The sequence below is a fragment of the Labrus mixtus genome, chromosome 9, assembly GCF_963584025.1.
Source record: "Labrus mixtus chromosome 9, fLabMix1.1, whole genome shotgun sequence".
Lineage (NCBI taxonomy): Eukaryota > Metazoa > Chordata > Actinopteri > Labriformes > Labridae > Labrus > Labrus mixtus.
In genome coordinates this window covers 25,876,500-25,893,374 of record NC_083620.1, presented here as the reverse complement: position 1 = coordinate 25,893,374, position 16,875 = coordinate 25,876,500, and the positions used below count along the sequence as shown (strand labels likewise).

The following is a 16,875-nucleotide window of genomic DNA, read 5'->3' as shown; positions in this document are numbered from 1 at the left end:
TTTTTTTGTCACTGTAAGACTTCTCTTTCTTATTCTCGGTCGCTGGGTTCCTGAGTGTTCCTTCCTGTGTATCTCAGCGAAAAAACAGGAAGGAAGCGAAAAAAAGAGAAGAGAAGATCTCAGGGAGACGGGAAAGGGGAAGAGAGAGGGGTGTAGGAGGGGGGGGAATGGGGAGACGCATCATAAATATTTATAACAGGCAGGAACAGTGTAGCATCTCTGTTTGCTTAGTCTAATAGAGCCAGACAGACAATTCAAACAACAAAGAACGGCAGATAAAAAAGAAGCAGGGGAAAGTTGGGGGAGGATGAGAGTGAATGGGAGAAAAAGTGGAAAAACAGTGGGTGGAGGTTGTTAGAGCGTGGAGCTGGGAGTTAACGTCAGCGTGAGAGTTTGGAAAACAAGAACTGAAGACAAAGTGAATGTTTTGAGATTGGGAAAAAAAAGAAGAATATTTTTAGAAGAAATGTTTAGATGTTGCTCAACATGACTTTGCTGAGGCCACTTTGTAGACTTAGGCAACATGTAATTAAAAAGGAAACATTATTTTCTCACAAAAGGTATTACAACACAGTTTGATAGTGAAGGAATTTCCCTTTTAAGATTTTTCCCAGAACACACATGTAAGCCATTTGCACATTTGGGAAGGGAATAAAGAGAAGTGTACTGTTTCCTGATAAAGCAGAAATAGTCTAAAGGGTTTCACTTTAATCCTTCTTTATTTTAAATCTGGTGTTAAAAGTAATCAAAACTTGTGTCACCTCGGCTTCTCTGATTTCTTAACTCTGTGTCTTAACCCTGAAAGAGCCGCCTAGCTAAGCCGTCATCCGTCTGTGTCCACGCCTCTCCCCCAGGTCCCCCTTCCCCTCCGGCCTTTTCCTGGCACTGGTGGTATGTGGTGATGGCCATTGCCGGTGCCGTATCCATAGCTGTTCTCATGGCTGTTTACGTGGCCAAGCTGCGGCGCAAGGAGACACGCTTTGGGTGCGTATGACTATTAGCACTCCTCGTGGGTGGAAGGGAGGGACGCTTTAACTGTGCCAAACCAGAATCCTGGGCTCCATGACCTAGTTGCCTCACTTCTTCATGCATTCTGCAGAATTTGGACAGAGTAGTAACATCTGTTGTGAAAGAGCAACAGTCATTGTTGTGAATTATGGTCAAATGCCATGTTTCCAGCTGTATTTACGCACGTACTGGACAAACCTCTCATTGCATTTTGCTCTGTTTTGTCTTCTCCCTGTATGAATCATCAGAGAGGCGTTCGAGCCGATGATGGAGAGCGGAGAACTGGTGGTCAGGTACCGTGCACGCCGCACCTACAGCAGAAGGACTACAGAGGCAACATGTGAGTTCTTCTCTCTCTCTCTCTCTCTCTGCCCCTGCATGTTGTTCAGAAAGATGACACTTTATATTTTCAGCTGACTGTCCCTGCAGCAGGAAGAGATTCTCTGCAGGCCCAAACCTGCCTCTTGCCCCTAGACAGATAGCGATACAAAAAAAAAAAAAGCAGCATAATAGTATCCCCTCTTTAGCCCCGGGCCTGGATCCAGCACTTCCATGGAAGGAAATGCTTAACTGTAATGACACATGTTGACAGTTTCTATTCTTCCCTTCTCAAGAAAGGAATGATTCATTTAGGAGATCAAAGGAAGGATTTGAGTCTACTAAAGATTATTTTATTCCTCAGAGCTGTGAAAACATCCCTCAAGTGTCGAGACAGCTGACATACTCCACAACAACACTGTGCCCCTTTGCACTATTTAACTCACCATTTTCATATTTGATTTATTTGCTCATTTCAGTGTATGGTTTCAATAAAACACAACAAGAAGTATTTTCTCATAATACTGAAACACTGTTCATGAGCCAACAGGAGCAGGAAGAAGAAAACTTGTAATACCTACTCCCCCTTTTCCTAAAAAACACAAGATACTGTTTAACAGAATAAGACGGCTAACCTGTTGTTTTCTCTTTCTTTCTTTCACAAAACAAAAAGTAGATCAACAATATAGAAACAATCAAATACAATCAGTTAACTCAATACATTCATAATTTCCCAGAAACTTTTCTTTATACATTCTTTTAAATTGAATGATAGTTGAGCAGCTTTTCAAATGATTATCGAGAGAATTCCCTAATTTAACTCCATTTACTGAAATACACATTTGTTTTAATGTAGTGCGTGCAGATGGACTTTTACAATTAAATCTCCGTCTATGATCCTCCTCATTAGATGTTTTTAACTCACCATTTAATGTTTTTTTATAATCCTATCGGTTAGATGTGCAGCAAACTCATTCATGAAGTCCTGTCCTGTACAACCAGGCGTGAAAACAATTAGCTCTGACTTGACTTCATTTCAGGTATTTACTGACAGAGTCGGAGGAAGGAGGTGAGACAGGGATAACGGCATATTGGAGAGGTGGACGATGTGGGAAAGAGGATATAATTGCATGAGAGACATAAGACTTCATGGTCCTCTCATATGTGTGAGATTTCAAACCAAAGCAGCCTGTAACAACAAATGAGGAGTTGCTCTTTGCGCGCTCTCACTGGAGTCAAAAGTCCTTGAATTTGATTGAAAATCTAGTCCAGGTGCAGCAACAACCTCATAGTGGGATACAAAGCAGTGATTAGTAGTAGGTTGTGAAGTCTTCTCGTGATTACAGACAGAGATACGTACCTGTAAACACAGCACGCCGTCTCACATTTCACACAGCTGGGTCATATTCAAGCCCTGACATTGTCCCCGGTGTACGCACAATATTTGACACAAGTCTCAGCTTGCCGCAGCCACAAAGAGGACAGGGGGAGACCAAACTTTGGAGGAGAAAGGAAAAAAAAAAAGAAACGTATTCAGTTAGTAAAATGATACTAGCTGAGAGAATGAGATGTGCAGATAATTGAATGTGGGGAGGAAAGCTCGCTGGGAATAAAGGAAGAGGTCCGATTGGAGGGGTTTGGGTGGGATTTCTGCTGCTGCTGTTGTCGACCAGTATGTTTGGCCAAATCTCCCGACACATCGATTATTGCATGCACCGCCTAATGACTGGTCACTGCAGCATATGTCAGAACCTGCCTGTGGAGTGAGCGCATTGTTGTTGGACGCGTGGCAGATTGATGGTGTAGCAGCAGCTGGAGGGGGGCGTCAGATCATGTCGTTGCCTTGTCATATTCTGGCCCAGATGTGAAAACAGAGCTAACGTCCGCAGCTCGGTCTGCTCAACGCTCATACGGCTCGGTGACGGACCAGCTGGCTGGAGGGAGAACATTTAAACGAGATTAAAATCCCCCTGACATCAACTTCCCGACCCGGTCCCTGCAGGATTACCGGTCATCTGTCCCACACCTGAAATATGAAAATGGAGACTCCATGTCAGAAAATCTCTGCACGGTTGTGTTTTAGTGCATTTTTTAAAATCTTTAAAAGTATTTTGATTATTTTTTAAAGACCATATTGACATTGAGAAGACGTATGTTCATCGTTTTTTTGGAAAGGGAAGCTGTGCATTTAAAAATAGCTACTAAACAGATCAATATATTGGAAACAGAAACTTTGATGTAAAAAAAAATATGTTTTTTCCCAGAACAAAAATCTAATATTTAATTAGTATTTAATATGGGAGGTTTTAAGACGAGACGGCATGTTTTAAATCAGTCTTTTTTTATTGCTGTATAAGCTAGCTGTGTTTATTCACACTTTGTTCTTGGCTTCGTGTTTCGCATTGTGCTTTTACAATCTGGCTGTTTTTCTCTCTCTCTCTCTCTCTCTCTCTCTCTCTCTCTCTCTCTCTCTCTCTTCTTTGTTGTTCATTAAAGAACTCCAAGAGCTCCAAACACCATTAAAATTCCTTATTCTTTCCCCCCTCAGTGAACAGCCTTGGCATCAGCGACGAGCTGAAGCAGAAGCTCCAAGACGTGATGGTGGACAGACACAAACTAACCCTGGGAAAGACGCTGGGAGAAGGTACTGTTTGTTTTGTATCAGTGTCATTTCTGGGACAGCCAGGAGTTAATATGTACAGTAACAAACGAACAGCAAGGCTTTATGTCAGGGTTGGTACATAGTCCATATGCAGCCATAACAACATGGCTTGCTTTCCACGTATCTCTCTTAAAGACACTCATGTTTTGACCTTAGTTATAGTGTAACAGTGCAACAATAAAGTAACCCTGCACTCCCTCCAATCCGGACACTAACAACCTTTCCCTGTTTGATAATAAAGTGTCATCTAAACCGAGTGTTTGATGTGGTTTCATTTCTTTCTTCAGGGGAGTTCGGCTCCGTGATGGAGGGCCTTCTGACTCAGGAGGAGTCTGTTCTCAAAGTTGCTGTCAAGACTATGAAGAGTGAGTAGACAGTTCAAGTGCTCGGCGATCACCACAATGATCCCCCTTCATCTTTGGAAACACTGGCCATTTGACAGACAGCCCCTCGGGTCAGAAATTAACAAGTGTTTTGTGCTAAAATTTCAGTTCTTTATCAGAAAACAGACAAAGGCTCAGCTTGTAGAGAATATTGGCAGAAGAAAAAGTTGACCCCATTAAAAAACCGCAGCGTAAAACTAAACACAATTGTATGAAAACTCGACAAGAGATCAATTTGTAGAGACTGAAAACAGGGCCACCTTTCTATGTGAGATTATATTAAAACACATTAAGTGGATGAAACTGTTTGCATGTTCAGGAGCTTAAACACCCTTTGAGATAAAAAGTTTATTTGTAACCTGTCAATGTGCCACGAGCTGTACACAAACCACATGGCCTCACTTGTGTACCGTCTCCTCTCCAGTTGCCATCTGTACACGCTCAGAGATGGAGGATTTTCTGCGTGAGGCTGCCTGCATGAAAGAGTTTGACCATGCCAACGTCATGAGGCTTCTGGGTAAGTCAGGATTCAAATGACAGACGGACATTTTCTCCCGTAGCCCTTAATGATGGGTTTCTTTTTGTCTTTTGAGTTTTAAGGTAGAAACAGTTGAGATGACATTCAAGATTCATAGTTTTAGAAAAACCATGTCCGAGTTGTTCAGGATAATCACCGTCCTGTTACCTTGGTTTATTTGTGGTTTTACTTTTCTATCATTTTTACATCATGAAGCGTAACAGGGAGATGTGTTTTTATAGTGTGTAGAAATATTTGACACAAATATCCAGATATTGCAGATTAAACTAAAACTTTTTGCATGCCAATATACCGCTAAGGCTGGGTGAGAGAATATGTTCACTTCCTTCCGCTTCAGGTTAACGCACCCTAGCATCTTGCTCATTAAATGAACAGAACATGTCTGCGGTGTGTGTATGTATGAGACTTAAGCCGTGTGGTGTTTTTACAGGTGTGTGTCTGCAGACCGTGGAGAGTGAAGGTTACCCCTCCCCCGTGGTCATCCTGCCTTACATGAAACACGGAGACCTGCACAGTTATCTGCTCTACTCTCGGCTGGGAGACTGTCCTGTGGTTAGTCTGATTACAAACGATAAAAAAGCACAGAGTCAGCAACACACGCGTACACATGCGCATGCAAGCGGTCAAGCATAACCACATTATGTCCCAAAGTTGAACTGTTTATGGTTCAAAGCTCGAGACGTTCATATACATGTTGAAGTCTGTCAGCAGAATGGTATCCAAAGGTCATCATAGACGTAGAGTGTGTGTTACAGTGAGTCCCCGTACACACTTTTTTTGGCAGCATGCACACTCTGAAGTCATGGAAACACACTTCTAAATAGATGAGATGGTTTTTTTGGAATCGAGAACCGCTATACGCACTAAGTCCCCGAAGAATCTGGTTGAGAAACACAAGCCTAATCGAAACAAGATTCCTGCAGAATGTTGAAATATCCGAGAGTTCGGCAAGCGTTCAGAAAACACAATGGTGCTGATTCTTCCCACAGGGAAAAAAGCTGTTAGTATGTGGAGCAGGGAGCGCTCAGTTCAGACCGGCAGAGACGGACTCTGGTGCCCTCTGCTGTTTAAGAAAATGAAATGTCAGCTGTGGGTGGATGTGTGATGAAATCTTGTTTTCCTCTTTGTGCTGTCCTGCAGTACCTCCCGTCTCAGATGCTGGTGAAGTTTATGACCGACATTGCCCGAGGGATGGAGTACCTCAGCAGCAAGAATTTCATCCACAGAGACCTCGCTGCTCGCAACTGCATGTAAGCACAATCGCTGTTTCCCCTTTTCCCTCTTTCGCTTCCCTTTCTTCTTTTATCACTTGTTATTTCGCTTTCTGTTGTGACCCTGCATGCAATAGTTGAAAAAACTTGAAATAAAGAACTAAAAGTAGACCCTGAGACTGTGCCATATATTTGGTAAAGAGGAACAAGGAGAAGATTTTGGATACAGGAAAGTTAAGACATTCTCACTTTGTTTTGTTTTGAGTGAGTGAGTTTAGTTAGTCATCCATTCAACATATTTCATGAGCTCATAAAACATAAAGTTGTAGCTTTCATGTAAATCTGAACCGCCCTGTAACACTCTGGGTTTCTCTCTCTCTGCCGCAGGCTGAACGAGAACATGAACGTGTGCGTGGCTGACTTCGGCCTCTCCAAGAAGATCTACAACGGGGATTACTACAGGCAGGGCCGGATCTCAAAGATGCCCGTCAAATGGATCGCCATCGAAAGCTTGGCGGATCGAGTGTACACCACCAAGAGTGACGTGGTCAGTTCCCCCACTGTGTGTCAGTTTAGTGTGTCTTTTTATCAACCGCATGGTAGAGCAGGGACTCACGGGTTAATTAACAGATTTGGTTTATGTTTAGAATTATACTTGCACCCTAAAACCTGCCTGTTGCAAATCAAACGTCTTTAAAAGTCTTTTTTTCCTGATAACAATGAATTATTTTAGTTGTGATAAATTTCCAGGTCAAAAATTATACTGCATAACCCACTACACTACTTTCCATATGTGAGCTTAGTGAATAGAACTCCATGATCATGTCAGCACTATGTCACCAACTACATTATTTAAAGCTCTTTTGGTGCTAAAAGGAGAGGAGAGGAGAATAAATGTTTTAGAATTAGTATTCTGTGGCTGCAGGGTAAAGAGTTGTAAAGTCCATTTTAAGGGATTATCATCTTAGTTAGGCATGCAGCTGTTATTTGTAATAGTAGTGCACTGACTTCAGTCTTACAAAAGAACAAATTTGAGTCCATATTTGGTTAAACGGTGAATATATTCAGTATTTACTCTCTAAAACTGAGAAGATAACATCAATAGTTCTGAGATATTTCACTGAATTCCAGCTGTAATGCACTTACATATGATCATATATCTGCATTTATGTTGCAGAGACCCTGCACATGTGAAAGTGATTAAAATGATGAACACTCCTGAGTGAGTTGAGCATAAAGTAGGAAGTCCTGATGATTGGACAAACATGGCTGTGTTACATCCAGAGCTAATGTTTAACCGGAGCAGATTCATGTTTGAGGGTTTCTCCCCCGCTGTACTTTTTCTTACACGTCCTTCTTTCTGTCCGTCTCTCTCTCAGTGGTCGTTTGGAGTCACCATGTGGGAGATCGCCACGCGGGGTCAGACTCCGTACCCTGGGGTGGAAAACAGCGAGATTTACGATTACTTGAGGCAGGGGAACCGTCTCAAACAGCCTCCGGACTGCCTGGACAGCATGTGAGTGATGGTCCTTCACCCTCAGCTGATGAGGAAGTACAAAGTGAAGCCTTTGACTCCTGATGAGAAGACCCTCTTTTAACATAAAACAATCAGAGCTAGTCCAGTTTCCCTGATTCTCAAAGGGCTTAGTGATGATTTCATTTAGAGATTTGTGTTCAAACATGGTTTTCCTACAGTTTTTTTCTTTAAAAGATAAATATTTCTCATAATAACAAACCCTCCTAACTTGAATATATCTAAATATATGTCAGTATTTATTTACTAAAAGAAAAAACACATTTGATAAGCGCTCTTCTTCACTCTCTCCAGTTACTCCATCATGTTCTCCTGCTGGCTTCTGAGCCCGAAGGATCGTCCCTCGTTTCAGTCTCTGTGCTGGGAGCTGGAAAAGGCCCTGGAGGATCTGCCAGACCCCCAGGACCCCGACGAGATCCTGTACGTCAACATGGACGAGTCCTCCATGGAGCTCGGTGCCGTCGGTGGCCGCGACCCCATCGGGGGTCCGTCTCCTCTTTGCCTGAAGGGTCTTGACTCGGTGACCACGGCGGAGGTCCACCAACCGAACCGGTACGTCCTCTGCCCCCAGCACGAGACCAACAGAGCCCTGTGTGACTCCCTGGAGAGCCTGGACATGCCCGTGTCGTCCTCCACGGCCACGCTGCCCCTACAGCCATCCTGCCACTCCACCCCAAACCCCACCCCAACTGTGGAGCTGCAGGAGGACAGGGAGGGCTCCAGGAAAATGCCCTGGCAATGATGGCTTTACTCTTTAAAAAAAAGTGACCCATCACTGCCAAAAACCGTGCCATCCTCACTCCAGGCAGAGAACGGGAACCAGCCTCTTGCTGCTGACTGTAAGACACCTGAATACATGATTTGCACAAACACTCTCACACACACACTCAGCCGAATGCATTCCAAGGAAGTCCAGGATTGTTTTTTTTAATTTGTGTTGTTGCCCCCCCTCCCTTCTAAATGAACACATCTACGAGTGAGTGTTACAGAAATATGAGATCGGTGTGGCTGGAGGGAAAATTCATGCAACATACAGTACACCGCAGCACAATCAAAGAAATCCACACGCCCCTGACGCTATAGCAATAAAATACCGACTACCTTGTAGACAGAAGAGTTATCCTCCTTCACGTCTTTAAGCTAAAAAAAAAGAAGAAAAAAAAAGAAGTAAAGTCTCTGTGAAACCAGCTCACACACTGCCAGACTGACACACAACCAAACACACTCAGGAGCTTGAACTGTCCATGGAGGAAGCGCTAAAGTAGAAGACTCACACCAGCGGAGGAAAGGGATGGAGGAACTCACCCATCTGAATCTCTGCCTCATTAAATCCTCCTGCAGCAAGATCCGAGGGGATCTGGAGGAGCAGACCGGCTGTTTTAAAGGTCATGTTGACGGACGTTTGTGAAGGACAACACGGGATTCTTTGGCTGAAATCATAAAACTTGTTGTTGCACCCTGATTTTTATACTTTAAGCTCTTGTTTTTGGTTAACAGATGGAAGAACGTTCTCCCCAACATGAAAATCTTGTAGCCTTATGATTGTTATTCTTAAAAGTTAGGACTCCATTTCCCAACATCAGCTGACTTACACATCACATTTAAAAACAACCGTTGGTACTGCAGGATTAGAGCAGCTTTCATGAAGCTGCTGAGAAGAGGACTCTGTTTGCATGACATCATATTTAACCCCTGAATCTTCTCCAGGTCTTCTACTGCTAGTCGTGCTTTAAGCACCATGAGCCATCTTTCCTCACTGATGAGTGGGACACCTTTACACGTCCTGATTCACCTGGTTTATACATCTTATGTCCTAACTCAGGAAGCTGAGACTCAGCAGGAACAGAGGTACTGGTCACATCTGGAGGGTACAAACACTCAGAGGTAGTTTGACGGAGAGAGAGAGTCGGTACAGTCGATGGAGTTAAGCTCCTCACCTTGTGTTAGACTCAAGCACAGTGTTATTACAAGTGTATTTGTTTTATGCTGTTTTTTTTTATTTCTACAACTTTGCACTAATGTTTTATAACAATGTTTGTTATGTGTATATCTTTCTATGATTTTGTTTTTTTACGTTTTGGACATTCTGTAAATGCCTTGCATGAATTCGGCCGACATGTAACAACCCTTTATATTCATGAAGACGGAGAACAAAGCCTGTGAAGCGTGGCAGGGCTGCTGATATCCAGTCGAAGGTATTGTTCTCAGTAAACGAGCGGGGACTGGGAAACATGGACTAACCTCGTCATCTGACATCGCCGTGCCACTTTTGATTCTGGGGATGTGTTTGTTTCTCGAGGTTCAGCGCTGTAAATAGAAGTCTGTTAGACGCAGCGTCGAGCATGAGGACACAGGAAGCAGCGGATGAAAAAACAAACACAAGCGTGGTCCTCCAGACGTCTGCTTTGGGTAATTCACCAGCTGCAACTTTGCATCATGCATGCACTTATTTTTATACATAAATATATTTGTTTAAGGTCATAGTTTGTCGTTGAATTGGACCACATTTCAACACACAGTTTGGGAGAACATTTGTCTGAATGAGGTGCTGTGTTTTTCTGCTGCATCAAAAGGTACTTGTGTATAAAAAGAGTAGACAGTGGGGGGTAGTTAAGAGGACATGTACATTTCTTGAAATACCTTTGGTACCGTGTACTCAGAATAAAAGTCAAACATTGTTTGTGAACCACAGGAGGCGCTGCTGAGACTGAGGCGCGCTTTCATTTTGTTCTGTAAAAACATTTGAATGCAAAAAAAAATGATACAACGTGGTCATACCAAGAACCGTGTTTGGACTTTGAAAAGAAACATCTTGTAAAGTATATTCCAGCAAAAGTGAAAATCCCTCATGACTCATTCTGCCTTACATCTATGAATTTCATCACCTAACCTTCAGTGCCTTCAGAGAGCCAGTGTTTTCATCGTCACAGGTGATGTGTGATTGTGATTCTCCTGGTGTGTTCAATTGGGAGAAGACTGTATATATCTATAGTTGCCTTTATATCGTCATGATTTGTAAACAAATTTTGATACAATACCTACAATATTTTGTATAAGAAATAAAAATTATCAACATGATAGAATTCATTTCTTTTGTTTTAATGTGGCTAATAATGTGTTGGTAACATGATAATTATTCAGTTAATCCTGCCCAACCAATGACGAGGTATGATTAGGATTTATGATCAAGCAGTGGCTGAGAAGAGGTGACTTCTGTACATCAGTTATTGTAGAAATGTGCGCTCTCAAAACTGGATGTAGGAAATCTGCACGTCTCCTTCAATCTCCAGCATGTCGATCTCACTGAAGGACTGCAGGCGGTGGAAGAAGTCGAACAAGTGCTGCCCGTTCACAAACACCTTAAACCTCTGATTCCCGCAGCGGATCGACATCTGAGAAACAAGGGTGGAAATATCAGTCTACCACTGACCACACAGAGTGAAATAGAAAGTCATCATAATGTCCGATCATGCCGACGGACAGAACTTACATCAAAGTACTGTCCCTCCTTGAAGGGGTTCATGCTGAGCTCTCTGTCCTCCTGGCCCCAGTGACCCCCTATCTTGCTGTTTCTCACCACGATCCCCTCTCTCACGCGGGGGTTCATGTGGAAAGCGACGTCTCGAGATCTGCTCACCATGAAGTTGATGCTCATTCTGCAGCACACAAGTCTGTTAGCAATCAGACTTTCACTTTAGAGTCTTTATGTACTCACAAATACACACCTGTTTGCTCCGTTGGGTACCATCCCCCTGATGATGATGGTCCTCTTAGGGGACATCCCTCCTGGGATCATGTTTGAGCAGGGCACAGGCTTCAGACACGCAGCAAAAACAAAAAGAGAGGTTTAATAAGAGGCTGTATGAGGCTCACACAGATAACACCATGGAAATAAAACTGTAGGCTAAAATTGATAGCTCAAACTCTGGGGGCAAAAGATGAGTTAACCTTTGAAGACAGCGGACAAGGTACACTACCTCAAACTATTTTTTTGTCTTGCGATATATTTTAGGAGACAAGTCTAAGTTTGTCAGGCCCTGCAATGTCACTCTCATCTTAGAATACAATCATCTCCAGACTTTCTTAAAGGTGTTTCCTAAATCTTTGAGCAGAAAGACTGAATTTGAAACTTTCTTTTTCCCTAACCATAAAAATCTGCTTGGACCATTTAATGTATAAGCCATATATTATTTATATTTTGTGATTTAAATCTATTGTTCTCTCTATCTTCACAGGTAAATAGACTGTTTACGTCTACAACATAAACTGTACAAAAAGAGATTTACACACTGACAATGATTTATACTATCAGTAACTGGACGGATGTAATGTGTTCCTGTCTGTCGCCACTAGAGGGCAGTAGAAACTCGTGTTTATAACTACCTTCGTTATTTGGGACAAAACACACCGTTTAATACGAGACAAGCATTTGTGTGATGTGTTTTATTTTGTTTTAGCTAACCATCACTTATAATAATAATAATAGATCATTTAGTGAAGACTAGTTTTTCAGTGGTCCTCGCAAATAGCAGATTCAAATTTTATAAGCTGGATAGCACTAGTGCTAACTCATGTTGACGGTGATGTATAACTTGTTTAATAACATGGGTAAATAATCAATACCCATTACCAAAATTAAAAAAAAATTAATATTCCCAAAATAGATTATGAGATAGCCTATTTTATTTTGACATATCTTGACATTACCATTTATTCACATTGATTCTAACTTGTTTTATTTAGTGTTGCTGTTCCTTGCTGTGACCACAACGGGGCAGTGAACACTCGTTTCCAAGGGGAGACTACTAACTGGGGAGGGGGCGTTTACCGTTTGTGATCGTTACTCGTTACTCTAGGATAAAATAACCGTACATGCTAGTGAATCTAAAAATGCTCCTCTGTTGCTTAAATCACCTGGAAGTGTTCCCTGGAAGACATATAGAGAGTGTGTTTTCATATCTATTTTTATTTTTTATTTTTATGGTGAATTGAAGGTATTGCAGTTCCTCTTTCTGACCACAAGAGGGCAGTAAAAATGCCGTTTTGAGCTAACTACACCATCATTCACATATTTACAGTCTATGGTTAATTTAAACTGTTGCAACCATATCTTCTAGCTTGGTTACAACTATTGACAATAATACATGTTAATATTCAATTACGAGACAGCCACATGTTTTTTTTTTTATCATATGTTTAAGTATGTTACCATTTTAGGCATTGCCGCTAGCTAAACTTATTCGTTGTTGCTGTTCCTGCTGCGACCACAAGAGGGCAGTAGAAAAGCGTTATTCCATACAACCAGTATCACAGTCAGTACAAGTGAGCTGCTAGTAATAGCAAGACTCCATCTCTCCCTCACGTAACCCTGAAAATTCACTGGAAACTTTACTATCGTATCCTTTTTTGACGAATTGAATGTGTTGCAGTTCCACCAAATGACCACCAGATGTCAGTAAATACACCTCATTCAAAATAATATCATCCCAACGGTCTTCTTGACCCCCATAGTCAAGTTAGACATCGGTTTACAGTCTATATTTTCCGGTTAAGACTTTCAAAGTAAAAGGCTTAAATATTAACTTTTGAAAAAACTACACATATCTCTTTAAAGCAGAGGCTGTGTGGAACACATTTTACTTACAGGGTTGTAGACTGGCTGGCCACCCATTCCCTATAATGAGATCAACAGAGAGTCAAGATGGTACCAGCAGAGGAAAGATAAAACACATATACATAGATCGATGTCATGCAACTTTTCTCACCGGCAGGTTTGATCCTGGGAATCCTCCCTTGAAGAAAAAGGGGGGAAAAGTACAAATTTAGTAATTTTACTCAGTTTTCAAATTTTTGCATTCAAATTGCCAAAAGACAATAAAGTCAGTGGATATAACAATGTTTCATACCCCGTTACCACCTCCCATGCCTGCTGGATGTCCACACTGCCAAAAAGTGAAGATTTAAAAAAATCAAATACTTAATGTAATTTTTAGTGATTTATAGCCAGTAAAAAAGATTCAGCCTCATAACTACCTGTTTTTACAAGCATGTACAATATATTATATTTCTGAATTTGACCAATAATGAAGAAAAGAAAAAAAAGGATTTAATCACCCCTGGGCCACCTCCTGGATATCCTCCCTGTTACAAAGTGATGGACAGAATAAACACTCTAGTACACGTATAAAGAACTTAATCCGTTATGACACATGGGGAAAAATGTGCTGTATGTAAGAATACTTACTCCCACACCTCCTCCCATTCCTCCACCCTGTCCTCCCCCCATGCCACCTGGATATCCTCCCTGTTACAAAGTGATGGACAGAATAAACACTCTATTACACGTATAAAGAACTTAATCAGTTGTTGCACTTGGGGGCTGTTGTATGTAAGAATACTTACTCCCTGTCCTCCTCCCATGCCACCTGGATATCCTCCCTGTTGAAAAGTGATGTAATTTTATACAATGATGTGTTAATAAAATGTTAGTAAAAATAAATTACTTCTTAACATACTTACTGATATTCCTCCACCCTGTCCTCCTCCCATGCCACCTGGATATCCTCCCTGGATGTTAGATAAAAGAAGTAAGGGTTTGTGAAAATATGTCAAATGTAGTTCTTTACATTTTCTTAAATATTTAAAGGTAACTACACTCAAGTTAAAAACAATCACAGAACATACCCCTGTGCCACCTCCTGGATATCCGCCCTGTTGAAATGTGGTGAACATGTTAAATCCTGTACAAAGCTGAGTTTAATGAGTTTATACTTTTACACTTATATTATGTTTACTTACTCCCATTCCTCCTCCCATGCCACCCTGAAAAGACAAAACAATGAGTAAGACATTATAGAAAACATTATCCAACACTAGGCCAAAATAAAGTGTAATAATCAAAGTCGCTTATTATACTAATAATGTTGATTAAACTTCAGCTGCAATCTTTTGGAAGCTCTTCACATGTAAGTTAGTTTTATTTTGTAATGACAGAGGGGCATAGAGGTTATACTGTGGGAATAAAAAATTAGATTTCTTTGAATTAACGTTGACAATACTCAGATGAATTAACACATCATAACATATCATATTTACACTAACATCCTATAGCAACCACACTGACTGATCAAGACAATAATAGATGCAGAAAATCATTTTTAAGCATATTGATGTAAAAAAAAAAAAAAAAAAAATCCCAGCAAAACAAAGCAAGCACAAATACTGTGTAAATTTAAACTTTTGCTTTTTTTTTTTACTCACTCCCATTCCTCCAGGATACCTATTCATGCCACCTGGAGCTCCCTGGCACAGAAGCAGAAAGCATTAGCAATCAGGTGTTCATGATTTATTATGATTACAAGCCTCTGTGTAATTTCTGCCGCAGCAGCAAAGCCCAAAGCAAACAGCTGAAATCTTCAGAGCCCTGAAGCCTCACCCCGATGACATTAATCGTCTGGATGGAAACGTCTCCCGCGATGTGGATCCCACAAACTCTTTCCACTGGGAGACGGTGCTGGAAGGTGTGGAAGTCTTTCCCATTGACTTTGATCTGCAACGGAAAAAATGAACAGTGATATTAACTGTCAGTGTGGTGCAGAATATAATATTCATGACCACTAACTTACAAATCATATGCTCTGTAGTCATATGTAATCAATCATATTATCCACACTATAATGTTGCTCTGAGCAAATAAATATCTTAATTCAGGTATTTTGAATACCTACACCTCCCCCTGTTGGTGCTCATAAGTGGAGCCTGCTGTTTGAACAGATAATGGATGACAATTGTTAATTACTGACAGAAATTATTAATTTATTTTTGATTATGAAAACTTTAAATTTGTCTCATGTCAACTACAAAAAAGTAAAATGTTTGTTTGTGATTTCTAAATAGGGGATTTGAGGTATCACCCATAGAGCAGTTTGTAGTCATCATGTGATTTCTGCTTGATCTTACCTGGTATCCCTTTGACGTAACCATGACGACCATTTCAAAGCCCTTGCCTTTGGAGAAGGGCATGTCGCGAATCTTCTCCTCCGACTTCCAGGACCCATCCTGACGAGAGTTGAAGACCACCTTGTCCCAGCCGTCAAAGCGAGGGTTGAAGTGGAGGCTCACGTCGCTGGACTCAGACTGTCCACAGAGCAGGTTCATAAAAAACCTGAGCAAAGCAAAACTCAGGTTAAGCAAGAGTCATTCTGTGTCTCTGAGCCCTGAAACGCAAACAGAGCAGGTGAGGTCGACTGCATAACGTCAGGAATGTGCAGTGTTTACTTTGTCCGTTAATGTTCTGTTTAAGTGCCATTGGAACCAAAGGTATTACTATTTTGAAAAGGTGAGCCATACACGTTAAAGTGGAGCTGTGTGTAAAAAAAAAAAAACCTGATATGAGATGCAACAATACAAAGCTGCTCCACCCACACTTAGTTTACTTAAGGTGGTTTCATTTTCTCAAATCTTTCTACAAGATCAAGTGAAGTTTACAGAGTCAACGTGTGCAACGTTTAAGATTCATGTTTTCTTCTGTCACCTGGTTATGTTCTCAGGTATGGACCCCTGGATGTAGATGGATGATCCCTCCCTCAGGCCTCCATAAACAGGCCCCAGATAGGGAATACTCTGCATAATACACATAAAAAATATTCACCCTCTCTGCACAGAACCCGTCTGCATGTCAGCACATCTCTCAAAATACAGAAGTAGCAAATTAAAAGTGCTGCACAAAAGTTGCCCTGTGAGTATTTTTTACTGGTATTATGTGGACAAAAATATCAGAAAATAGGCTGAATAAACAAAGAATTTGATTGAATTTGAACAAAGATATTGAGTGTTATTATTCTCCAGTCAGTAACATGAACATTAAGATTAAAAAAAATGGTTTCTGGGAATGCTTAAACTGGACTCCTTTGTCTGAAAAGTGCCATGCTTGCATTGCTTGTTCTGCTGCTGATTCATTCTTAGTCCACGTGCATTAATGTTAGATTACCTACCAAAGCACACATAAAGGTATGACTATATCCTCTTACATTCAGCAGTGTGTACAGATACTTACAGGGCTGTAGACCGGCTGGTATCCAGGAGGAGCGACAAACATGGCAGCAGCAGCAGACGGTGAGATGACGGGGAGATGGAGAAGCAGAGAGCGCGGGGTGGGGAGGTTCTGTCACAAACTGGTCTCTGCTGGACGTCTTGTTTTTATACAGTGATGAGGGAGGGAC

General features: G+C 41.4%; 2 protein-coding genes across 2 annotated transcripts in view; one reads left to right on the top strand and one right to left on the bottom strand.

Moving 5' to 3' along the window:
- LOC132980788 (tyrosine-protein kinase receptor UFO) overlaps positions 1 to 10,741 on the top strand; it is a 27,202-nt gene extending 16,461 nt beyond the window's left edge. The window contains exons 11-20 of the mRNA XM_061047121.1: positions 855 to 984; positions 1,257 to 1,348; positions 3,875 to 3,970; positions 4,276 to 4,353; positions 4,796 to 4,888; positions 5,340 to 5,461; positions 6,050 to 6,159; positions 6,508 to 6,667; positions 7,500 to 7,636; positions 7,949 to 10,741. Coding sequence (XP_060903104.1) covers positions 855 to 984; positions 1,257 to 1,348; positions 3,875 to 3,970; positions 4,276 to 4,353; positions 4,796 to 4,888; positions 5,340 to 5,461; positions 6,050 to 6,159; positions 6,508 to 6,667; positions 7,500 to 7,636; positions 7,949 to 8,396 — 1,466 coding nt within the window. The 3' untranslated portion in view covers positions 8,397 to 10,741. The remainder of the gene's footprint in view (positions 1 to 854; positions 985 to 1,256; positions 1,349 to 3,874; positions 3,971 to 4,275; positions 4,354 to 4,795; positions 4,889 to 5,339; positions 5,462 to 6,049; positions 6,160 to 6,507; positions 6,668 to 7,499; positions 7,637 to 7,948) is intronic.
- On the bottom strand, positions 10,413 to 16,875 carry LOC132980789 (galectin-4-like). The gene is made up of 15 exons (XM_061047122.1): positions 16,710 to 16,875; positions 16,188 to 16,276; positions 15,614 to 15,818; positions 15,090 to 15,203; positions 14,915 to 14,956; positions 14,453 to 14,476; positions 14,174 to 14,221; positions 13,899 to 13,958; positions 13,769 to 13,795; positions 13,561 to 13,596; positions 13,420 to 13,446; positions 13,299 to 13,328; positions 11,380 to 11,468; positions 11,145 to 11,310; positions 10,413 to 11,046 (listed from the first exon to the last, which is right to left on the bottom strand). The coding sequence occupies exons 1-15, from the start codon at positions 16,749 to 16,751 to the stop codon at positions 10,900 to 10,902; spliced, it is 1,146 nt and encodes a 381-aa protein (XP_060903105.1). The 5' UTR covers positions 16,752 to 16,875; the 3' UTR covers positions 10,413 to 10,899.